This window comes from Falco rusticolus, chromosome 22 (assembly GCF_015220075.1).
Source record: "Falco rusticolus isolate bFalRus1 chromosome 22, bFalRus1.pri, whole genome shotgun sequence".
Lineage (NCBI taxonomy): Eukaryota > Metazoa > Chordata > Aves > Falconiformes > Falconidae > Falco > Falco rusticolus.
This window is the reverse complement of record NC_051208.1, coordinates 170549-194631: the sequence shown is the minus strand read 5'-3', so window position 1 is coordinate 194631 and position 24083 is coordinate 170549. Positions and strand designations below refer to the sequence as shown.

At 48.2% G+C, this 24083-nt stretch overlaps 1 protein-coding gene, 1 long non-coding RNA gene and 11 other non-coding genes across 13 annotated transcripts; 8 read left to right on the top strand and 5 right to left on the bottom strand.

Annotated features, from left to right (window-relative positions):
• The first annotated feature begins 1788 nt into the window (after positions 1–1788).
• LOC119140548 (E3 ubiquitin-protein ligase TRIM39-like) lies at positions 1789–8728 on the top strand. Its single transcript, XM_037372000.1, has 6 exons — positions 1789–2233; positions 3134–3229; positions 3966–4196; positions 4906–4928; positions 5678–5793; positions 6362–8728. Exons 1-6 carry the CDS (start codon positions 1814–1816, stop codon positions 6874–6876), a joined length of 1401 nt encoding a protein of 466 aa, XP_037227897.1. The 5' UTR covers positions 1789–1813; the 3' UTR covers positions 6877–8728.
• An 18-nt stretch (positions 8729–8746) lies between these two features.
• TRNAE-CUC lies at positions 8747–8818 on the top strand. Its single transcript has one exon. It is a non-coding gene; the product is annotated as a tRNA-Glu (tRNA).
• A 680-nt stretch (positions 8819–9498) lies between these two features.
• On the bottom strand, positions 9499–9571 carry TRNAV-CAC. Its single transcript has one exon. It is a non-coding gene; the product is annotated as a tRNA-Val (tRNA).
• A 389-nt stretch (positions 9572–9960) lies between these two features.
• TRNAL-CAA lies at positions 9961–10068 on the bottom strand. The gene is made up of 2 exons: positions 10031–10068; positions 9961–10006 (listed from the first exon to the last, which is right to left on the bottom strand). It is a non-coding gene; the product is annotated as a tRNA-Leu (tRNA).
• Positions 10069–10268: 200 nt separating this feature from the next.
• Positions 10269–10341, bottom strand: TRNAK-CUU. The gene has a single exon. It is a non-coding gene; the product is annotated as a tRNA-Lys (tRNA).
• A 396-nt stretch (positions 10342–10737) lies between these two features.
• Positions 10738–10810, top strand: TRNAV-CAC. The gene has a single exon. It is a non-coding gene; the product is annotated as a tRNA-Val (tRNA).
• A 507-nt stretch (positions 10811–11317) lies between these two features.
• Positions 11318–11389, bottom strand: TRNAE-UUC. Its single transcript has one exon. It is a non-coding gene; the product is annotated as a tRNA-Glu (tRNA).
• Positions 11390–11936: 547 nt separating this feature from the next.
• TRNAV-AAC lies at positions 11937–12009 on the top strand. Its single transcript has one exon. It is a non-coding gene; the product is annotated as a tRNA-Val (tRNA).
• Positions 12010–12716: 707 nt separating this feature from the next.
• On the top strand, positions 12717–12789 carry TRNAV-CAC. Its single transcript has one exon. It is a non-coding gene; the product is annotated as a tRNA-Val (tRNA).
• Positions 12790–13461: 672 nt separating this feature from the next.
• On the top strand, positions 13462–13534 carry TRNAV-AAC. The gene has a single exon. It is a non-coding gene; the product is annotated as a tRNA-Val (tRNA).
• Positions 13535–15597: 2063 nt separating this feature from the next.
• On the top strand, positions 15598–15669 carry TRNAE-CUC. The gene has a single exon. It is a non-coding gene; the product is annotated as a tRNA-Glu (tRNA).
• Positions 15670–15986: 317 nt separating this feature from the next.
• Positions 15987–16059, top strand: TRNAK-CUU. The gene has a single exon. It is a non-coding gene; the product is annotated as a tRNA-Lys (tRNA).
• Positions 16060–22484: 6425 nt separating this feature from the next.
• LOC119140567 lies at positions 22485–23938 on the bottom strand. The gene is made up of 3 exons (XR_005101648.1): positions 23854–23938; positions 23081–23737; positions 22485–22594 (listed from the first exon to the last, which is right to left on the bottom strand). It is a non-coding gene; the product is annotated as an uncharacterized LOC119140567 (long non-coding RNA).
• Between the last annotated feature and the right edge of the window lie 145 nt (positions 23939–24083).

The following is a 24083-nucleotide window of genomic DNA, read 5'->3' as shown; positions in this document are numbered from 1 at the left end:
TACTCCAATTGTGTGGTGCATGTATTTAACTGGGGAGGAAACGTGACTTTTGGTGTTGGGGCAGAGGTGCTGATGCTGCCAGGGCTTGTGAGACAGCAGGAAGAAGAGCAGGAGAGAAACCAGTGTCCTAGATGCAGAAGTCAAAGTTAAGCAGTTCCTCAGGGGTATCCGTCACAACACCAGTCTCTCTGCAGATCTCATTCCCCATTAAATCAACCCTTAAAACCAGATTAACAAAAAAAAAAAAAAAAAAAAAAGATGCCTTGACTATGAAACCATACCACAGGTTTCAGTGTGAGTGTTTGTGTGCACAGAGCTCTGCACTGGAAAATCATGACCCCCAAAAACACTTGTAACCAAATAACGGTGGATGTGTTATTTACTGATTTGCTCAGGACAATGTGTCACTTCGTTACTCAGCCTCAGCCCAATGCAAATAACTTCTGTTCGCTTCAGCATGCTAAGGGCTGCAGAGCAGGAGCAGGTCTTCCACATGCCATAGCTTGATGGTCTGTGGGATTAAATGGCTTAGGCGTTTCTAGTCAAAGAGGAAGGAGAACGATGTTGCTGTCCCTCCAGGAGAGGGATGGAGGAAAGGAGGACGTTTACTGCTTTGATGTTATAAATCCTGGTTTGGGATGAAGTCTTGGTGGATCTGGGGGCTCATTGCTACAGCCCAAGGCCAGGGGCTTTGCAGGAAAACCAGAGGTGCTGAGGATTTAAAAAACTGATGATGCACAAAAAGCATCCAACTGACTGTGCAAGGTCAGCACAGCTGGAGGAAAGTGACGTTGCAAATTGAAAAGCAGCCATGGGAGGGGAGATTTCCATTGCTGAAAAGATTTTCCTGAAATGTCACCTTTTTTCCCCAAAATGCAGTGGCTGAGGGCTGAAGGATACTCTCCTGCAGTGCAGTGGGATCTTGGGTGAAGGAGAACCTGTTTCTGAGCAGATTGAGTGAGGGGTACAGCTGGTCATGAAGTTATTTCATTTACAGCGTGGAAGAAAATCCCTTCCTCTCTTTAACTGCAGGCAAGCTTGGAGCAAAAGGAAAATTAAAAATAAGAGGGTGCCATGGTAATTAGCTGCTGCTTGACTCCAGGCTCAGCCCTGAACCGTGGAAGAAATGACATCCTGTTTAAAAGGAGAATTGAAAGTAACGATAAAAGTATTTATAGATGCACATACACACGCAGAAGTGAGGATGCTGGTGGGCTGGTGGTGACGCCAGCAGTGAGGTGTGCTAAATAATAAAGAGCTGAAATGAGCAACGAAGGATGTGCCTCAGTGGTTTACCATGAAGAAAGGAGACTTATTTGTGACAGGGGGCTTGCTTAAGCTCCATCCCCACGGCCATGCCCTTCAATTAATAAATTTAATGCACATTTATTAATGATCAATGAAACCAGTGTGGCTTCTGAGTGCCAGACCCCATGGGGGAGGCTTGGGGCAGGGGCTTCTTCTCAGTTTGCCTGAGTATTTTTTGGGGGAAGAAGGGTGATACAAAAGAGGCAGGTGGATCTTGAACAAGCCAGGAAATTACGAAGGATGTTTATTTTCCATTTCAACCCACCAGGATCCCTGTGGAAAAGGCGATTCTCCCTTCCCCTCTGCAGCTGCTCAGCACAGGGTTTTGCTCCACAGCCATCATAACCTGGAGAAAACCTCATTGCATCTTAGCAGTAAATCTCTTCTGCCGCTTGCTTTCACCTCCCTCGGGGCCCGAGACACCTGCAGGAAGGGGAACAGTCAACAGGCAAGACCTGCTGGGGCGGAAAGCGAAAGCTACCCCGTCATCCTCGCCGCCAAGACCATGGCTGCAGACAGCCCTGCTGAAAGTTTCCGTGATGAAGCCTCCTGCTCTATCTGCCTGGGCTTCTTCCAAGACCCTGTCTCCATCCATTGTGGACACAACTTCTGCCGGGCGTGCATCACCCGCTGCTGGGAGGAAGCTGAGGAGAATTTCGCCTGCCCTCGGTGCAAAGAGACAGCCCCACAGAGGAACCTGAGACCCAACCGGGAGCTGGCAAAAATCATTGAGATAGCCAAGCAGTTGAGCTTGCAGGCAGCCAGAGGAGGGGCAGGGGGGGAGAGGCTGTGCGAGAAGCACCAGGAAGCTCTGAAACTCTTCTGTGAGGAGGATCAGACCCCCATCTGCCTGGTTTGCAGAGAGTCCCAGGCTCACCGGGTCCATGCCGTGGTCCCCATCGAGGAGGCTGCACAGGAGCATAAGGTGGGACGTGCGTGGCGTGGGGATCAGGGAGGAGGAGGGGACCAGGTCAGAGAACTGCCCTGTGGGTTCCTCTGCTTGCAGAAATCTGGATATCTGCTTTCTGCATCGTGGTTGGAGCATTGAATTACAGCGACCTCAACCCTACCTGCTCTGTGCACCCCCTCATTTACATTGCTGGTCACCCTTTCTGTCTTGAAGCTTCCATTCCTGCATCATAATGGTGTCCTTATATAAATCCTGTTGGAAAGGAGCCCAGGAGGTCATCTAACCCAAGCTCCTGCTCAAAGCAGGATCAGCTATGCTGGCTCGGACATTTGGGGTGCAGGACATGCTGCGTGTAGATGTACAGGACAGAATTGGGTCTTACGGTGCTGGTTTTTCCAACACGTCGGTGGTCTGGGCTCCAGTTCTCACTGGAGCTGTGTGGTGTAACCTGGGTCTCACTGCACAAGGGTGATGGAGGGTATGGTCTCCTCACCATAAACTGGCTTGAGCGTCCCCTCCAGAATTTGAGAATGTGACCATAAGCACATTCCTGGGCAGCTGAAGTGAGTAAACAGCCTGAGGTTATAACTTCTGGGGCAGCTGAACCTGGGCAGATGCCAGCAGGGTGCCCCCAGCCATCTAAAGCTCCTTTTCTGCTGAGTTGGTCCTTTGCCCAAGTCTTTTCCAATCTATGCCGTGAATTTCACCCTGGTTGTTGGAGAAAGCAAGCTGTTCTGGCTGCCCTGCTCTGCCAGAAATCAGGGTTTATGAATTCCTAGAGCCAGATTATTGTGTTATGAAGCAAGGAAGAATTTGAGTTTGTAGGGGATAAACCTGTATAGCTGAGATGAGGGTAGAGGGCTAGACCAGCTAGAGGAAGAAAATGCGCCAACAAGTTGTTTCTTCTCCACTCAGGAGAAATTCCAGGCTCACGTGCAGATCCTGAGGGACAGGAGAGAAAAGCTGCTGGGGCTGAAGATGGCTGAAGAAAGGAAAAGCCTGGACTTCCTCGTAAGTGTCTATCCCTGGGCGGCATTGGCTTTCTCCCTCTCCTTTTGGTTGTCCCTCTGGCCATGACGACGTATGTGGAGACACAAGGTGTGCCATGGCCAAAGATCACATTTCCACAGTCACTTGCACATGCACGGAACGTCCTCTCCACTGGGGTGAGGTCTGGGCACTGGTGACAGCCTGTCACTGGGGTAGATTAAAAACCATTCCCTTTTCCCCCATGTTTCCTGCCTCTTGTATGCATTAGCAGGCTGGGAGCATGTGTTGGATTTTGCCGGGTTATTGCTGATCATCTTCTTCCCCAGCTTGCTCACAAGTGGGGCACGTTCCTAGATTCCCCCTACTAATACACACAGAAAATGGGGTTCACCCAATTGCATCTTTTTGTCTTGTTTTCCCTTTCCCTGACGTCTTTTTCTGACTAATCTGTTTATGGTTTTATTTTGATATGGTTTATCTCCCCTTGTTGTTCTAAGGTCTGGAGCATTTCGGGTACAAAGATTGTAGTCCATGCAAAATGTCCCTTGCCAGCAACTTCAGCCTAGAAATGGCAAAAAAACCCCTAACAAATAAAAAAAATTAATATCATATTAATTATTCTTCTGCGCTGCAATGGGCACTGGAACTTACGGCTGTGTTATGAGTCATCATGTCAGATCAGTTCTGTTGCAATTTTTCTTGACCATTTCTGTTCCCAGCCCTGCCTTTCCCTTGTGTGCATTGGTTCTTATTGCAGGAACAGGTGGAAACGGAGAGGCAGAAGGTTGTGTCTGAAGTCAAGGAGCTGCACCAGTTCGTGGAGGGACAGGAACGTCTCCTCTTGGACCGGCTGACAAAGCTGGACCAGGAGATTATGAGGAGACAGGAGGAGAACATCAACAGGCTTTTGGAGGAGATCTCTTCCATTGGCAAGCAGATCTGTGAACTGGAGGAGATGTGTCAGCAGCCAGTGTGTGAATTCCTGCAGGTGAGACCTCAGGCCCCTCTGAAGACCACTGGCTTTGGACACCACCGGTGTCACCAGTCCAGGAGTCAAATTAATTCTAAATACTCCTTTTAAAATTTTCTTTTAAAATGTATCTTTCAAAGCTTCTTTTTTTTTTTTTTCCTTTTTTTAAAATTATTTTCTGCAATGATCACAACTGTCCACTTGAATATTTGAAATCAACCGCCGCCTCTTTAAATCACTATTTACATGGGTATGAGATTCTTCCATCTGATTGAACATGTCTACATACAAAACAATTGTCCAGGTTCCTTCATAGTGGAGAAACACTCAGGCACTCATCTCATCTTCATCCAAACCCATCACCTGAACCCACCTCCAGGCTCTAATTAACGCTTTTTTGAAACATTTAAATATGCTGAAGCAGTGGTGTGCATTAGAAGTAATAACACCTGTACTGGAAGAGTGGGGATGTGAAAGGTGGTGGGTGATGGCAGATAACCACGATGAGCTGCTCTTTAAGTGATGTTGCCATGAGCTCACCTAACTCCCCAGCAGACCTGCAAACGCTCTGCAGGCAGACCAGTGTGAAGGCACTCGTCTGAGGCCCACAATTCAGACAGAGCAGTGCCTAGAGTACATCACCCCACACTCCTGCGGTAGCTGCTTGTTGTTTACCATCATGACTTTGCTCTGACCTAATGCTCTATCTCTCATCTTTTCCTTGTAGGACAGCAGAAACATCTTGAGCAGGTTTGCAGCTCCTTTCATGCGTTCTTGTGATGTTAATGTTTATCTCTATGGTGGTGACACCGATGGACTCCGAAACCCCAGCAACTTATGATCCCTGTATGCTAGGGACTGTAGAGACATATAGGACACGACTAGGACACTGCAAAAGGTCCAAGTAGGATGCTGAAGACCAGGGAAAGGTATCAGATGGGATGATGGTACCTCCAGCCTTGCTGCTGCTTTCTTCTCTATAGTCCATGCAAAACTACCTGTTCCTGAAGGGCTGAGCTTTCACTCCTTGCAAGCACACCAAAAATAGCAAGCCAGCAGCTAAAAATACACAGGTGTTTAAATGCCAAGGAACGCATCCAGGTGGAAGGGAATCCAGTATGAACTTCCAGCCCTATAGCAGACCTTTTCATGTCCTCTTTGGACACGGATCGAGAAGGTGGGTTATTGGAAAGACAAAAGCAAGCAAGGAAAGGCATTTTTCATTGCCTGTGGTTCCCCGTGATGTAGGGTGCTACTGGTCATGAGAGAAAGCCTTTACTATCCAGGGACTCTTCACTGGTGTTTGGGAACAACATACTTACTGTGGGTCAACAAACTCTTCTCTGGGAGCTTATTAATGACTGCCTCAGGACCAAGCCTTTGCTTTAGTCCTACTATTACTTATTTCCTTCTAAGAAAATCCAGCTGAAAATTGATCAGTGCATAATGACAATTATGAGTGAAGGAAGTATTATTAGAAAGGTCTTCCTTCTTTCCAGGCTTGAGAAGGACAGTGCCCAGAAGCCAGCAGAGACATCACCTGACCTGGGAGAGGAACCCACTGGTCTTCCTCAGAAAAATATTGCCCTCAAAGAGATGCTGATGAAATTTCAAGGTACAGAGCAACTGGGGAGGAGGAGGGTTTGAGAATGCGTAAGGAAGCTAGGTAGAAGTCCTGGTGGAATGCTGTGGAGGGAGACTCCCAATGCACCCTGCAGAGCTATAGCCACATTAGCATAGCAAGAAGTAACTGCTGTTGTTGATTACATGAGAGAGGGCATTCTTCCCTCCCGGCAGCGCTCTCTGGGGTGCTGGGTGATCTCACGAAGGCTCAGCGTCACGTTTGGGAATCACCTCTCTGAATGAGACCAAAGATGAAAATTGCAAATATTTCCACATGGGAAGTCATGAGACACCTGAGGATTTCTTCCCTCTTTTCAATGGCCGGGAGACTCCCAGCAAAAATGGAAAGCCTTACCTTTACTCTAAACCAAGTTCCCTTCATGCAGCTGTCTTTTCTACTATTCCAACCTTGCTCACAGGCATAAAACCATTCCTGCTCAGCTCCGGCAAACAAGGACTGGGAGCTGGAGCATCCCAAGGGGAAAGATGGGGAAAATGTGTCCCTAATGCCCTTGAGGAATAAGCTGCACTTGCAATGCTCATCTTCTCTCTATCCCCAGTAAGTCTGACATTGGATCCAGAGACAGCGCATCCCCGGCTGGTCCTGTCTGAGGATCGCAAGCATGTGAGATGGGAAGACACCCGCCAACCTGTACCTGACAACCCCAAGCGCTTCGACTCATCTCGCTGTGTCTTGGGCTGTGAGGGTTTCAGCACGGGGAGGCATTACTGGGAGGTGGAGGTGGGCGATGGGGAAGCCTGGGCAGTTGGGGTGGCCAAGGAGTCAGTCAGGAGGAAAGGACGGATCAGCATCAACCCCAAGGTGGGGATCTGGGCGGTGGGGCAGTGTGGGAGCCAGTACCAGGCTCTCACCTCTCCTACCATCCCCATCTCCCTGATTGCTGCCCCCAAAGTGATTGGGGTTTACCTGGACTATGAGGCAGGGCGAGTGGCGTTTTTTGACTCCAATAATGAAGCACCAATCTTCACCTACCCCCTGACATCCTTTGCAGGGGAGCAAATCCTCCCTCTGCTCTGCCTGGGGAGGGGGTCCCAGTTCACACTCTCCCCCTGACCCAACCATGGGACAGCATCTGCTTGGGTGCCACTCTTGCCAGGGTCTAGGGAGATGGTAGAGGGGTCACCACCCCAAAGATGGCTTTTGGGAGCACAAAGAATGTGCTACCTGGGATGGAAAATTCTCCTTTCTCCAACATTTTTGTCAGCAAGAAGCATCGGTTGGTCCAGAGCTTGTATGGGAGAGGGGCTGCTCTGCTCCCCAAAATAACATCTGTCATCAGACAGCTCTGCCAACAATGCCACCCTGGTGCATCCATGCCCATAAACCCCTTCCAAAAACCTCTCTGTTGGAGGACAGGGATAGAGCTGAGCCTAGCACACTGGATCCCAGTTCCTCTCCCTCCGCCTTCCCTGACTGATCCTGCACTCCTGCTCTTTGCTGGACCCTTTCTTTGCCTCACTGAGCTTTCAGTTGTGCAACTGAGCATAGATGCTGTGGATGGCGATGCAAAAGCCTGGAGGACTCCATGATGACTTCTAGTTTTATGTGGACAAGGTGGTAATAATCACAGGTGAGACAGGCAAGACCTGATCTGGTGGAAGGGTACTTTAAATCATCCAAAGTACCTCTGTCCCTGTGAGCTTGTGTTGGATCAGTGCTTGGTGCTGCATGATGTCCTCACCACTGGGCGTTGCAAGGACTCACCTCTTCATATGCATCCATCCAGGCTACGGTCCCTCCAGGGTCAGTGGAGAACGGTGGCAAATTGTAATTTATCTCACCTAGAAATGGCTCAATGAGTGCATGTAAGAGTATTTCCTTCTCCCCACTGATTACAGAGGGAGCCCAGATTAACTAGGTGGCATGGAGACATGCCCAAAACCAAGAGAAATAAATCTCCCCCAAGGCAGAGATGGCTTTAACCTCTTATTGAGCAACAGCTTTGGGCTGAGCTGTTGGATAATGAGTATTTAGGGGTGTAAGGAGGAACCTGGGAGGGATGGAGGGTGTTCACAGGAGCATTTCGTAATGGATAGAGTCAGTGTTTTCAGAGATCCAAACCACTTGTAAGGATGTGCCTTTGATCGCTTGAAAAGCTTTGTTTGCCTCAGCTGCCAAATGCAAACTATGGAAATGAGAATAAGAAATTGCCTCCTTTGCAGCCTGGTGTGGTTATTTTGTCTGGCACTTCAAGGGCAGCGACTGGGAACCTCTGCAAAATCCCCAGCTGGGCAGGGCAAGGTCTTCTGTTAGTGATAAGTGCTCCTGCATCCCACGGTAGCACTTCTGCTTAAATTCCCAAGAGTTTCATAATTAGGAGCCAAATTAATAATTCATAATTAGGAGCCAAAATGCATTTCAGCAGCTTGGCCTTAAATAGCAGCAGATGATTGAGGATGTTCTCACAGGCCTCCACACAGCCAGGTATATGCAAAACCCTTCTGGAAGCTGCTGCACACCCCACAATTTTATTTTATTTTATTTTTTTTAATGCAAAGAACAGCTCCGCTTGTTTGCTTTGCATAGGCAGGAGAATCCACAGCACGAGCAGTACAGCCAGAGTGCAACAGCGAGGTGGTGCACCCCAGGGAGAGCACACCCAGGATGAGCAACTCCAAACTGGTTCCCAGTAATGAGCTGCATGCAAGGAGAGCAAGGGGTGGTCCTTGCTCCCTTTCCCTCCAAGAAACACCTGGATTTGGGTAAATCGGATCACGGGGTGGCCATCATTCCCTGAAGGGAAGCCACAGGGTGGCTGCTTGGGACAACCAACCTTTCTGCATGAGCTGCATCGATGAGTGGATGAGGTGGAGTGCAGTGAGGACAGGGGAAAAGGACCGAAAATAAAAGGGAGACAGGTCAAAGAATTGCAAAGATTAGTCCTGGTTGCGATCCAGAGGTGTGCGAGACTTTAGTCACCGCCTCCCTGGTGGTCTAGTGGTTAGGATTCGGCGCTCTCACCGCCGCGGCCCGGGTTCGATTCCCGGTCAGGGAAGATGCTTTTTCCCCCGACCAGACCGCTTTTTTTTTTTTTTTTTTTTTTTTTGTTTTATTTTTTTTTGGTTTTTTTTTTTTTTTTTTTAAAAAGCCTTTTCTATTATAACAAGACCCTCCCTCCCCTCCCCCAAACATTCCTTACCGCCTCTTTTTGCTTCGATACCTCCTCACACGTGCACACCTCCCTCGGCAGGATGTCCCCACTTTCACACCTGTTACAGGCATCCCTAACGCCATTTGATAGCTTGTTGCAGCCCAGCCGCGCCACTGTTATTTAGCAAGGGTATTGTTTATTTCTCTATGAGTATTATTTACTAGATAGACGTTTTCTTTAATATGGATAGTACCTAGGAGTATTTATCTGAACCATGCAAAAAACTGGGAGAAATTGGAAAGACAGTATTTTACGAAAAAAAAAAAAAAAAAAAGGCGGGGGGGGGGGGAATAATACTTAAAAAAAGGAATAGAATAAATAATAGAAAAGATAGATTAAAAAATAAGTAAAGGAATAAGTAGAAAAAGGAATAAGTGAAAAAAGGAATAAAAAAGGAGTAAATTAAAAAGAAATAAATTAGAAAAGGAATAAATTAAAGAAGGAATAAACAAAAAAAACCACCCCAAAACCACGAAAAGCAGCTCGCCAGAACAAGGAAGGGAAAACAGTAAAAAAAACGTAGGTGTTTCTGCCCGGTTTCGAACCGGGGACCTTTCGCGTGTGAGGCGAACGTGATAACCACTACACTACAGAAACTCCGGCTGTGGCAGCTCTTTTCTGTCCTCACTGTGACTGCACCTGCCCGCACATTCCTCCCTGCACAAAGAGCGCCGAGACACCCCAAACCCGCTGCTTTCAAGGGGCTGCTCCTAACCCCCCACCTGATTCTGGGGGGCTACGTGGCTAATTTCCAGAAAAGCTGGTTTCACCGCGGAGGTGTGCAAAAAAAAAAAAAAATCCTGGACGCGGTAAAAAAAACCCCCAGAAGTAGCCCTTCTGTAGTCTTCGTACTCCATAAGTGGGTGAAAAGACCCGTCTAATGATTTTTGAGGGGTGATCACAGCGTTGGGCTGCTTTCAGGCCGGAGGGAGCAGCTCGAAGAGGAAAATGAATTTTTTCAGGAATGTGCCCAATAAAACGGTACCTGTCAGGAGTGGGATTTGAACCCACGCCTCCACACGGAGACCAGAATACCCAACTGTAGGAAGGCAGAGCCTTGAGTCTGGCGCCTTAGACCACTCGGCCATCCTGACGGTGGCTAACCACTGTTAAAAAGGGTGATAGAGCGATACTAAAAAGTAAGGTTTTTCTTTTTGTGTGTATGTTTTTGGTGGTTTTAATTTTTGTGCGAAGGGAGGCGCTTGCAGTTGTTATCAGCGGTGGAGCACTGAAAAATCGGGAGTTATTTTCAACCGAATCGTGCTAACTTGAGGGTTGGTTAAAAAAATTCGGCCGCCCAACGTGGGGCTCGAACCCACGACCCTGAGATTAAGAGTCTCATGCTCTACCGACTGAGCTAGCCGGGCTCTGGGAAAGCTCTTTTCTGTCCTCATTTTGGTGCGGGATTCGAGTGGTTCCATACCCTCTTCTCTGCCCACATTCTGGCTGAGAAGGTAGTGAAACGCCCCAGCAGAGAGATTTTTTTGGAAAGGCTGAAAAATCTCCTCACCCAGGGCCCCCGATGCAATTTTGGCGACATTTATGCAATTTTTTTGCATATTAAATTAAACGCTTCCCGCTCGGATAAATAATAGAGACAGCAGCAAGCGGGGGGGGCGGGGGGGGGGGGGCGGAATTCCATGTGAATTCGGTGGAAAAGATTTTTTTTTTTCTTTACCCCCACACTTACTTTAATACCAAAAAGGGGTTAAGGATGGGGGTACAGGTGAAGTCTGGGGGCCCCCAGAGTGAGGACGTGGAGGGTTTCTGTAGTGTAGTGGTTATCACGTTCGCCTCACACGCGAAAGGTCCCCGGTTCGAAACCGGGCAGAAACAACCTCAAATCTTTTTCGCTTTTAGTCCTTGCCATTAAATTTGTGGAACAATATTCCCCTCATGTCTGGAATACCCGCGCTTGGAAAAAAAATCTTTATTTATAGCACAAGTTGCAGAAGGGGATTTATTTTAATCTGTACATTAATAGTTTTATATGGGGACACAGTGACAAGTTGGGCAGGGGGTTCAGCACAGCCTGGAGCCTCACTCCATCATGGAGGTATCGCTGCTCCTGTCTCCTTTTTGGGTAGGAACATGCAGGAATCTGTTAAAGTGTCTGTGTCCCCAGAGATTCCCCCCCCACAAAGGGAAAGGGAGCAGAAAAAATGCTCTGATAGATTTAGTCCCACCAGACCATAGGATTATTCTTGCAGAAATAGTTCGTCAGCCTTATCTTACGTGGATTTGGAATTGTCTTTTACTTTCTAGGGAAAGGCAGAAATCTAGCAAAGATGGGAAGGCATTTATAAATTCAACTTAATTTTTTTAGAAAAAATTGATTACCTTTTCCCTGACCGGGAATCGAACCCGGGCCGCGGCGGTGAAAGCGCCGAATCCTAGCCACTAGACCACCAGGGACCTGATAAATACCCAAATTCTACCAATCTGATCTTTTATTTCGGCACATTTGGCTGTTCTGGAGTTGCTGCTTCTCATCACACCAACAGCAGCTGCTTTGCTTCGACAGCAAAACTAATAAAAATTAACAAACTTAATTAAACCCGACAAAAAAATTTTTTTAAAAAGAGCAAAAGTAATTAAAACCATTGATTTTCCCCCAAACCAGCTCTCCCTGATGGTCTAATGGCTAGGATCCGGTGCTGCCACCGCCGTGACCCGGTTCCGATTCCCGGTCAGGGAAAGTGTCTCCAGAAAAAAGCTAATTCTTTAAAAACCCAACTTTTCTTCCTCGGGGGTCCTGCAGGACTTCTCTGTGTTGAGCCATGGCTCAAACAAACTTGTTCTTCTTTTTACCCTCGAGTGCGGGTGGCTACAAAAAATGCTCATTTTCTAATGGTGATGGCTAATTTGAGGTGAATTTCGCTAGAAAAGGAGCTAGGAGAGGGTGGTAGAGACCTAGATTCATCCTGCGAGAGGGGGGTCCCCCGCAGCGCCCCACAGTCGGGTTTCTGTAGTGTAGTGGTTATCACGTTCGCCTAACACGCGAAAGGTCCCTGGTTCGAAACCAGGCAGAAACATCTGCTTTTGGGGCTTTTTTAGGGTATTTTTAAAGCATCTCCTTGGGTTTTCACTCATTCGTAACCTTCAGCAAAACACTGCTTCCAAACTGCAGAGCAGCAGGGCTGCAAATTAAAAAGCATGAAGGGCCGTCCCTGCTGTTGAAACCTTAATTTCTATATTACAATGCACACTTTTATGGATAACTTTAAATAGATCTATAATATACGTCTAAATGCCTTGATTTTTCAAAAAAAATGCATTAATATTCAGCAAAGGAACTGACTCCTTTTCTTCCTCCTGGGTTTTACTGTGGAGGAACCCAACCCAAACCCAGATTTGGTGAAATGCCTGATCAGGCTGTCTGGATGGTGTGGCAGAAACAAGTGGCTTGGGGGTTTTTTTGTGTTTTCAGGAAAAAGATGAGGCTGTTTCTGCCCAGTCGTGCGCCGAGGACCTTTTGTGTGTGAGGCGAATGTGCGACTGAGTGTGCAAACCCCTTGCACGCAGCAGGACAGCTCCATGTTTCCGGGTGATGTTCCAGAAGCTGGAGAGCAACAGGCAGAGAAAATGGGTTCAGATGAAGTGGGTTTGGGGTCTGGCTGAGGGGAGCAATACGGGAGAGGGGGTGCGTTTGCCAGAGGGGTTTGAGGTGCCTGGGAGCACCCGCTGAGGGGAATGGGGATCACCCTATTCCAGGTATGATGCAAAGGCCTGACCTCACCCCGTTTCTGTAGTGTAGTGGTTATCACGTTCGCCTCACACGCGAAAGGTCCCCGGTTCGAAACCGGGCAGAAACACTCCTTTTTACGGTTTTTTCCCTCCCTATCTTGCAGATATTAAAGGAGTTGGGTCATTCTGTGTGAAGATGGGTGACCACAGAGTGTCATTTAGCTCTGGTTTGGCCAGCTGGAGAAGGGGCCATGGCCCTGCCCATTGCAAAGCAGTGGCTGGGGACTCCAACTCCTTCTTTGGGGTATCTGAGGAAGGCATTGTATAGTGCATTTTCTCCCTGAAAAAGCAGTTTTAATCGGAGAATTCCCTCTGAGTGTCAAAAAGTATTATGTGTTGGGTTTCTCTTGGTTGTGTCCTTTGCTTTCACCACCCTCAGGAGACCATGAGACGTTTAAAAGACACGTAGAGGCTGTGCTTAGGGACATGGTTTAGTGATGAACTTTACAGCTCTGGGTTAACAATTGGACTTGATCTCAAAGGTCTTTTCCAGCCTAAATGATTCCACAACTCTATGATTCTGTGAAGAAAAGTGGCCTGGATGGGTGTTGGCAAAGGGAGAGAGAGAAGCTTTTGTGGTTGTTGGTCTTGGAAGATGAGGTGAAAAACCCCAAAGAAGCAAAAGGAGGAAAAAAGGGGCAAATGGATGTAGGGAGCGTCACTAGGAATGGGGAAAATTCGGTGGAACAACCTTTATTCTGGTTTTCCACAAACATGACCCCCCCCCTCCAAGAAAGCAGGTTTCTGTAGTGTAGTGGTTATCACATTCGCCTAACACGCGAAAGGTCCCTGGTTCGAAACCAGGCAGAAACACTGCTTTTTTTGAGGGGTTTTTTCCCTTTTTTACCATTTTCCATCCCTCTCTGCAACGCGCTCATACAGGACACCCACGTGCTCTTTGAGATTTAATTTAGTGGTTATTTTGGGGTGGTTTTCAACCTGGGACCCGTGGAGAGGGTGGGATGACTTCTTCAACCATGCACATCTTTTACATCTGTAATTTTAGACATTTGCTTTCCACATGGATAGAGAGGAAAAATTTGCATTTACACCCTGCTGCTTCATGAGATCTCTTCTTTTTTTTTTCCATCACCAGGCTAGAGAGAGCTAAAGCAGACTCTGCTGTCACATCCTGAGCTCATGCAGAGGGGTATTGCTGTGCCTGTGGCAATCATCAGCCCTTCTTCCTAAAGTGGAAAGGCCAGCTGCCCAGCTGAGGGCACTAATTAATGGCCCTGGACAGCCCCACCTGGGACACCCTGCCCATGCCTGGGAGCTCTATTTAAGCTCAGTCCTGGAGATTTCAGCCCTTTTTGCAAGCTGCTTTAGAGGAGCATCTGTGTGTGGCCATGGATACTGCTGATCCACCTCGTGGGCTGCATTCCCAGCTTGCCCTCAGCCCTGCCTCCTGCCCCACAGACTTCTCTGCTGCCCTCACTCAGATATTGTAGGGCAAACCCTGAATAGAGAGCCCAGGATGGGAATTATCCAACATGGGGGGTTTATATACCAAGGGGGTAGGGTTCTTCTGCTGCATGATGGTGAACAACTTTGGTGCTGTCCCTACGTGATGTTGGTTTTGTTCCTGGGATGTTGCTATTTCTTTGACTTAAGTATTGCTTAAATATTTTGTGGCTCTTCCTCTTGCATCTTTACTCCTCCATCCAGCTTGTCTCTAGCCCAGGTTGAGCTCCTTCCCATGCTTGTCTCATGGCTTAGCTTTATTTCTGGATGTTGTACCCACAGAGATAATTCCACTATCCTCAAAATCAAGAAACCAGTTTGTTCCTTTCCCTGCAAAAAACATTTTGCATTCGTTCATCCCATGAATGAGCTGGGGGAAAAAAAAACAAACTGTGTAGAGGGGGAGACTTTGCAGTCATGCATTCCTGCTTCTGGATGGAATTATTTGTTCTTGGGACATGACCTAGAATAGCAGCCAGATCTCAGGCTCCTCATTCAATTAACTCTCTGGAGCACAACCCACTGTCGTTAAATCTGGTCTTTCCCCTCCTTGATGCATCTGTGCTGACCTACATCACCACATAGCTTTTGTTAAAGCTCTTTGCTGTTCACATTCCCACTCTTCCAGAAACTCCCATAAAGGACCTGGCAGGAGAAAGCTTTTTCTACTGAACTGTTCTCATCCTCCTCCCGTCTTATTTCTATTCTGTGTGTAGATATGTGCCAAAATAATGGGACTTGTAACGTGGCACATCAGGAGCTGAAGGGAGTCTCTTCTGAAAATGGAGAATTCCCTCAAAAATCAGGAGATCTGTGTGCAGTAGCTGGGGAAAGAGGCCTGTGTAACAACTGAACTGTGTTCAAACATGGGGAAAACGCCTAAAAATCAGTAAGTGGTCTGAAATTATCATGAATCTCAAGGATCAGACTGATCCCCTTGCAGCAACATCATCATCCGCAGCTCTGCATATTTTTATAGAGCTACTGAGATGCCAGTAACCTGCTCTTTTTCACCCATTGCGCCCAAGAAATGGAGGAACTTGGGGCTTCTGGGGCGTTTTCAACCCAGCTGAATGCATTGAGATTGAATCCAGCAGCTGGAAAGTTGGGAAGACCTTCCAGTTCTGATGGGAGCAGACAAACAACCATGTGTTTGGGGACCAGGTGTCCCCAGGAGGAGGGGGAAAAAGGCATTTGGTGGCTGGTGACTTTCAGACTCCCAGGTGCTGGAGAAACCACCGAGAAGGGCTTGCTGCTGGATGGCAGCAGAAAATAAACACAAGGGGGGGTGTGGGGGGGTGGGGGGGTCCTTTTTAGCTGCTAAAGGAAGGAAGAGGAAAACACCCTCCTGTGCAACCGTTTGTGCCCCCGCGTATCTGAGCTCACATTGGGGGAAAACACCCTATCGCAGTTCCCTGGTGGTCTAGTGGTTAGGATTCGGCGCTCTCACCGCCGCGGCCCGGGTTCGATTCCCGGTCAGGGAAGAGAGTTTTAATTTTTTTTTTTTTTTTTTTTTTTACATTTCGCAGATTCAGCTGCGCGATGCAAAGCATCCCGCCCCCCCTCCCGCCCTCCTCCGCTGTCCGAGTGCTCCCGGACGTGGGTGCGGAGTCTGGTTGGGCACAGACCAAAGGGGACTTGGCGCTCCAGCAACCACGTCGGGAGAAAGAAAAGGGAGCTGCCGGCCTGGAGCTTTTCCTGCTGCGTTCTCTCTCCTGAGACGAACCCCCGCCCCCCCCCCAAGGTCACTGCCTGCGCCTGGGGTGATGCTGAGAAGCTGCCGTACAGGGCTGCACGCAGAGCCCGGCTAGCTCAGTCGGTAGAGCATGAGACTCTTAATCTCAGGGTCGTGGGTTCGAGCCCCACGTTGGGCGTCTCTTTTCTTCTTATTTTCTCCCCCTCGTCAAAATTTCAGGGATGTTTGCCACAGGGTGGATCACTAACTCCGAGAGAGGAGCTGTCTCCCAACAAATCCAGTGCCATCTGGTAGTCAGGGTGGCTTTCCTTTTTTTCGGAAAGGAGAAAAGTTGGCTCCTTCAATCTCTAGCACTTCAGAGTGATTTCTACTTGCCCCTGTCTCAAGCCCTAACATTACGTTATTCCTTATTGCTTTGATGCAGTCTTTGAGCCATGTAAACCTCTCCAGACTGGAACTGGGTAATAAATTGGAGCAAATCCAACCCCAGGTACTCTCAGAGTGCCTGATAAGTCCCAGGAAATCCACGGTCTTCACTTTACAGCACATTTCTAAACACAAGGGAAAAAATATTTACTAACCTATTTTGTTGTGTTTAATGCCTTAGATTGAGAGTATCCCTTCTGGTTTAGACCAAAGCCTTTTGCTCCACAGCAGAGGATGCACCACATGTGAGAGCAAGGTGAACGGTGCTGTGCAGCAGAGATGAAAACAAGCTGAGCTTTGGACTGGGAAAGTATTACACTGTGCTTCTTTCCAGAGTTCTCCGGAGCAGGATGTGTGTTGAATTCATACAAGGACCCAGCCCTCTGGGAACTTCTTCCACTTGCTCTTTGATTCTGGCTGCCTGGAGGAGCTGAGCTTGGCTTCATGCTCCAGAAAATGCAGGTATCATCTGTACTTCTCCTGTCAGCACAAGAACAGCTGCATAAACATCGTGTTGGGTTGGTACAGGTGAAGCCAAAGGACTTGGAAATAACTCGAGGCAGGTAGGCAGGTTTCTGAGAATCATGTCCTAATTAAACATGTCATTACTTCAGGCCATAACCATGCAGCTTCAACCCTCCAGAAAAAAGGTCTGACTGTGGGCACCAGCCTCTCTTATGACCCATATTTCTCCAGCATGTGTAGTCCATGGGTTGTGTTAGTTCTTGGAGCACTTGTTGTGTTGAGCAAGCATCCACCCGTGGGGCTTGTCAACTGGATTGACCTGTGTCCCGTCAAGGCCATGACACAAGCTGGTTTGCTCCATGAGAAATAACATAAGAGTTCATGCAGCTCTGCCACCCATCTGTGTCTTAAAAGAAGCCAACCTCCTGGTCTGTAGGAGCCTTTGACTTGAAGGTGTGTGAAAAGATGCATTTTAGCTCTTCCAGGTCCCATGCCTGGAGTAGCTCAGCTGAGGGAAAGGCTGGATAAGAAAATCGAAACAAGAAAAATACAGCAATGAGGGGGGGACAATAGGAAGTACTGAAAGTCTTTTTCTCTTCTGCAAAGTCCTGCTTGCTTAGGAGAAATGGGCTCCAGGATAAGGCGAAAGTTTCCCATCCCTTGATGCTTTTTTTTTTTTTCCCTCTTCTCTGCTCCATGAAAAACCGCACCCAACGTGATGAATCAGTGTGATTAAACATGATGCTGAACAGGGAGGGGGATAGAGAAGGGAGATGGGAGGGTGTGCTTTTTGGCAGGACTCCTATGTGGGATAAGGCACATCCTTCTACCCTTGTTATTGGAGGAAAACCCAAATTAGCTGGTCTCAAAAGGGGACTGGTGAAGGTGCTGCCTTCACAAGCAGAGAAGGGCTATAGACTTACTCGTTTGTCTATAAAATCTGCCTCTTTGGGTCTTTCCTGCAGAGTTAACCCTGAGTTGACTTCAAAGTTGGGTGCTGGGATTGAAATGAGATTCAAGGGCCTGAGAGCCTGCAGACTCGCCCATGTAATGAATAACTCCATGCCATGGAAGGTCTGCCTGGGCTCGAGGAGGAGCCGTGTTTACCCAGGTGTGAGCAGAAGCATTGTTCCCACCAAACAATATCCCCCACCTGCTCCGAGGTCATTCAGGTCCTGGGTCAGCCCAAGAGCAGGAGAGAAATAAAAGCAGCAGGGACACGTGGCTCGTGGATGCCTGGAGCTCCGAGGGAAAAGCAGAGTCTGGTAAGGGACCTTCTCTTGGGGTTTTGCTTTGGGACTTTCCTGTGTCTTCCTTCTGTGCTTGCATCCACTGGCACCATCCCAACACACCCTCTTAAATCCCCCAGGAAAGGGCCTCCACTTACTTGAATACCCCTTGTTTTATGCTCATAAAATTGGGCATTTTGCTAAATCAGCATCCAATTTATGCTTTCTGTGAGAAAAATAATGGAACTAGATAATTTTGGTTTCCTGGCTAGTTCAGTTGGTAGAGTATAAGACTCCTAGTGCCAGGGTTGGGCGTTCAAATATTTTTCCCCTTTATTTGCCTAAACCTGCCTGTTTCTGCATACACGCAATTGCTGGTGCTATGTCTAAGCAAGAGGTGGAAGCATCTTAGGAAATAAATAGATGTGTTGTTTTCCCTCATAAGATCATTTTATTCACTTGGAGATTTCTGCCTTGAATGCATGGCTGTAAAAATTGATAGAAGAAAAAAGATGGAATTGTCTGTATTTCAGCTTTTTAAGGTGCTGGAGGATTATCTAATAATGTGCTTCAAGTTCCTCTACTGGTTTTGCCCTAAAACAGAGATCAGAAACATCTGTACTGTGAAGTTTTTGCCTGATTGGTTTCCTCCTGCTAGAAGGCTGATAACTGAGGAAACTCATTACAGGGATGAATAAACCGCATGAGCCGTTCTCGTTCACAGGTAACCCTGTGCTGGGCTGAAGTGCAGCTGGAAGGTCAGGATCTGTCCCATTTCCCAAGATGAAGGTGCTCTTCATGGGGCTGACTCTTGCCTTGTGCATCGGAGTCGGTAAGTGGAGGGTTACAGTTAAATAGGATTTAATGAAGGGAATGTCTGATGGTAGTTGGATGAGTCTTTCCAAGCTCTTGATGTCTGCAGTGCTGTCTCTGCGTGAGCTGGGTATCATCTGCTCTGAGTCTACAGCCAGTGGCGAGAAATCTCTGCGACTGTTCTCATCATTGCTTGCATGAAAATTTTTCACTTCCCAGGAGAGCTATTGCACCCAAACAGACCTCCTCTGGGCCAGCACCTTCAGCGGCAGGTTGCTGGATGCGCACCTGTTCTGCCCCAGAGAGCTGTTGTGATGGTCTTGCTGTGGATGAAGCCCATTTCATCTGGGTAAACCCCACCCTAAAGCCCACATCCACATTCATGTAGTTTGGTTTGCTCACCAGAGGCTGTGTCTGTCTGCAGAGCTCTGCCCAGAAGTGTTTACTGTCCATCATCTCCCTCTCCTGACAGACGAAGGCTCCCGTTACCACGTCTGTTAGTGATGGTGATACTTGGTCCCTTCCCTGGTGGGCTCTACATCTTCTCTGGGGTCACCCCCATCTTATTGTAGGGGTGTTTGAAGCAAAAGCGCCCACAGCTCTGCAGAATGGAGCCTCATGTTCATTGCCTCTTCTGTCTGCTGCAGTCCAGGCTCTTCAATGCAAAGTCTGCAAGTACAAGATCCCCTTCATCGGGTGTTTCCGCGGAGCGAATGAAACTACTTGTGAGCGGAGAGAGAAATGTGCCATCATTAAAACCTCCCTGGGTATGCAGAGGCAGGGGGGTGTCAAAACCGTGTGTTGCCTTTGGCTCAGCAGGGGTTGTCCTGGCCTTTGGAAAACTAGTTTGATTTGCAGAATGAATGAGGATGGGACAATGAACCCGATCAGGGGAAAGGGCTAACGCAAGGGGCCAGATTCCTTCTCTCAGTGGAGGCTGCATGATGTATGGTTAAAAAAAAAGGGTCCTTTTTAGGCAAAGGAGAGACTCTTACTTGAAGAACCCATGTGAGCTTTGTCTGTATGCACGTGCCCCAGCGAGCTCTTTGTCCTAATTAAAACAAGCAAGGTGTGACTTCATTTGGCTGTGCTATTTAAGGGGCTGGTTTCCCACCTTTCCAAAGCCCACCACTGATTTTTTTGTTTTGTTTTAGTTTGGTGCTGCTTTCTTCTAACCACGGTCCCCTCTCCCCACCACCTCTACAGGGAAGGTGACCCTTTATTACCAGCAAGGCTGCACCTCCGTGATGAACTGCGGCCGAGAACGGGCGTCTGACGCAGAGTCCCGCCTGACGTCCCGGTATTCCTGCTGTGAGACAGACCTCTGCAACGAGGAGTGGGATGAGGATCCCACGGACTAGCCTGCAGCAGGGGCAGGACCAGGGCCACTGATGTGGTCCAGCCATTTCAACACTCTGAGTCCTCAGTTTAATCCTGAACCGTTATCCCCCTAAATTCGGATGGTTGGACCCCTGCAGGGCTCCCCTATGTCTGGCCTGATTCTGTTTCAGCTCTAGCAATAAACCTGCAGGCTTATAACTGGCAGCCACATTTGGCTTGTGTGCGTGTTTTCCTTCTCCAGACAGACGCTCCTATTAACAGCTCTTCAGACTCAGCATTCCTGGTGGTCTGGAAGCAGCTTGTGGCCCTGAACATAATCCTGCTGCTAAAGCCCCAAGGGCAAGCCAAGGTGCTTTCCCCTGGTTGCATCCCATTTTACCCTACAGTGCAGTGCTGGGAAAGTCTTGGCTGGGAACTTGGCACCAAAGGTTGCAAAGGGAAGCATCAAGGAGCTGCTGGAAGCCAAGAGAAATAAAGAACATGTATATCTAATAGATATTAGGTATTTATATCACCTGTGCTAACCCAAAATTCCAGGCAACAGGAGCCAAGTCATCCGTCTAGGGTAGACAACAAATGGTCCTTCAGGAGGTATCTGACTCCTGCTGCTGACTTTGGATGAAACTCAAAGGAACAGCTTGATCTGTTCAGGACACCTGTAGCTGCTGCCTGCAGCTCAAAGGCCCTGAAGAGGAGAAAGCAATGCATTACAGGCAGTTTTCAAATAAATGGACTTTTTTTAGCATCACCCATATTTTTGAGGGCAAAACTTCTATGGCAGGAGAAGAAACCATGAGCGTAAAGTGTGGGAATCCTGTAGAGGTGCTGATTCTGTTGTTGTCACTGCCTGCTCTAAGAAAATGGATATTCTGGACTTTATTTCATCTTATTGCAGCAAAAGGGAGAGGAAAAAAGGCAAGAGGGGGGTTTATTTTGTCTGATGCATTTTCCGCTGGGAAGCTCAGTGCAGCAAGAAATTACTTAGCTAAATGACAGACGGTATTTTTTAATGAGGATAAAAAAAAAATCCTGTTTACTCCACTGGGCAGCAGAGGGAAGGGATAGTCCTTTTCTTTATTACTTCCTGAAGAGTTTGTTTTGCTGAGGAACTGATAGCTGCAGCGATTGCTGTGTGGCTTGGGGCTGTAGGGACTGCTGCTTTGTGTGGGTACAGGTATCTTCTGAAGCCAGGTTCGACTTCGAACCTGTTTCTGGAGTGAGGAGTTTGGAGGAGACCTATCCCAGCCCTGGGGCTGAGCCCAAATCTCTGTCCATCCAGCCTCGCAGCTGGCGCCAGTTTTTGGGTGAGCAGCGGGACCTGCAGTGCAGGATGGTGATTGCTCACCCATGTCCTACCTGGAGGCACAGGCATGAGGGCTTGAATGTTCTTGGACTTGCCTAACATAGGACAGAATCCAAAGGGTGATCAATGGTTTGGCACCAACAGTTAGTCCGGCAAGAAACCACATTATTAGAGTTGCATTTTTTATCTTCCCTCTCCTCCCTGCTGTTTTGGGTGCCCCAGCCTCTCTTTAGCTGAACAAGCTTCCCATGGTAGGTAGGAGATGTCCTGCAGGAGATGTTTCTGCCCTTCTCTACAGGTGCTGCCCCAAATATGAGCTGGGAGGTGAATCATTCATCGATGGCTTTGGAGGAGGGATGAAAAGCTTCACACTTTCCTGAGGCCCTACTCCTCTGGAAGCAGAAGTGAGGCATTAGAGAGGGTTAAAGGGCTGCAGAGAGGGTCTGGACTTGGAGACAGGTGGAGGGAGGTGCTGGAAATGTGATCCTGGCTCTGGGCAGGGAAAAGAGCTTTGGCACAGGGGGAGAGAGCAGAGCTGAAGAGGCTGGGGAGGAGGAGGAGGAGGGCAGGAGTTCGGTGGGTGCCCAGGATAGATGCAATGGGGGAGGGGAAGGAATGGTAAGTGAGATGCAGTGGGGGTGGACGGGTGACAGAGGGGACAAATGGGGCAACGGAGGCCTAGGAAGGAGCAGGAGCTTGAGCGGCACCAGAATGTCAGAGGTACCCAGGACTCAGGCTGGTTTCCTTCGTCAGAGCGTGGTGGAGCGACTGCCGCGGGCTACCTCCCGCTGGGACCCCTCGGCCACCAGGCTCGTCCCCCACCTGGCCCCCACTAGCACTCTCCCGACGCAAAAGGTTGGGCGATTTGGGAGGATGCCCCTTTCCTACACCTCTGCTCCGAGGTACGCGGGGTCACCTGGGCTCACAGGGAGGGCAGTGGGATGCGCTCGTCTGTCTGTCCAGGCATCGTCTGTCCTGGGTTTCCCCCTATACCCACCTTGTTCTCCTCCTGCTTCTCCCACTGGGCTGCCCATTGTTTCTGTTGAGGTGTCGCTCCCTTTCTTCGCTATTTATGCATCCCTGGATAGCTTATGGATTCCCCTCCAGCTCATACACCACCACCTCTTCCTTTCTCTCTGCAGATATGGGATGAAAAATGCATGCGTGAGATAGGAAAAACGTACAGTTTGTGTTTATTTACAGATCAAGAGAAGTGGAAAGTGGAAGAGAAAGCTATTTTCCTTCCATAGGGACCGACGTGCATGTGTGTATATTTATCACTGTATATGAGAAAGGGTGGGTAGGTAAAACTACACAGAGGTGGAGATGGTGGTCTGCAGAAAAATTCCTTTCCCATAGGGAATTGTGTACATATAAATGGGTATAATTACATGTCTGGTGTATATATGTGTACATATATATGGACCTCCATATATATGAGTCTCTGTCTGAATATATACATATAAATACATATATATATATTCTGCTTCTTGCCTGAGTCTTTTGTCCTGTTAATTCTGATCATAAATGGTGGGCCATAGCAAACGCCAGTATTTAGACTTTATTTTCCTCTGAGAAAATGAGGGATTCCTCTCCAAGCCCAGGATTGTTTTTAAACTGACCTGAAAAAGCTCATTTCCAGTCCCAAATGAGCAAGCCTGGATTAGCAGTAACCGCATGCATGAAGTCTGATGCTGCCGTTTGGCAGATGCTAGAAAATGCAAATGCCAGAAAAGTTTTCAAGTAACAGAAGTTCAGGTAGAGGATGGATACCCCTCCTCCGTGTGACTTTTTTTCCCCAACTGCAAAGATATCGGGATGGATGCAACCTGTAATAGAAATCAGAAACCCTTTGCAAACCACTGGCATCAGCACGCCAAGGCTAGTTTTGCTAGTATAATTCCTGCAACGCAACCTCTGGGGTCGGGATTTGTCTCCCCTTAGCTCCCGATGTCTCCAAGGGAAAGATCTCGACTTGGATGTGTCAGATAACTGGGCTGACTCTGAAACCAGCATTTATGGTCTGTGTTCAAGTCCTCATTAGGAGAAGATGAATCAGTCTCCAGAAGTGCCTACATTTCTCTGTTGATGGTAATGTGACCTCCCCAAGTAACTAGATGACTGTCACTCACCTTTTATCTCCATAACCAGAGCTGTGATGAGCAGCTCAGGTGGAGACAACCTGACATGTTATAGACAAACTTCAGCCACGGAAGGTCCTCACATATTAATTATCACTCCCATTTAATGCAAGACCTCCAAAGCTGCACACAATCTTCCTGGAAGACAAAAAGTATTTTCTGAGATGCAGGACCCCCATCCAGAGCTTAATCTTTATGGATTTGGGAAACCCACCCCCAGATCTTGATATGGACTTTGTGTCCTTGCGTATTACCTTTCTCCTGTTGCTTTTTATGGCCCCTGTTGAGCTCTGGAGCTCAACCAAGTCATTTGAGTCCCCAGCTGAAGCATTGAGGGTGAAATGGGTCTTTAACGAGTGCTCAGATGGTTACTTGGATCAGAGCCTAGAGCAGCTGCCGAACACAAGCCTCAGGACTCAGATCTTGCATTTTGGCACATGATGAGCCAAAAGGCAATGACACCCAGATCTGGTGGCTGTATCCC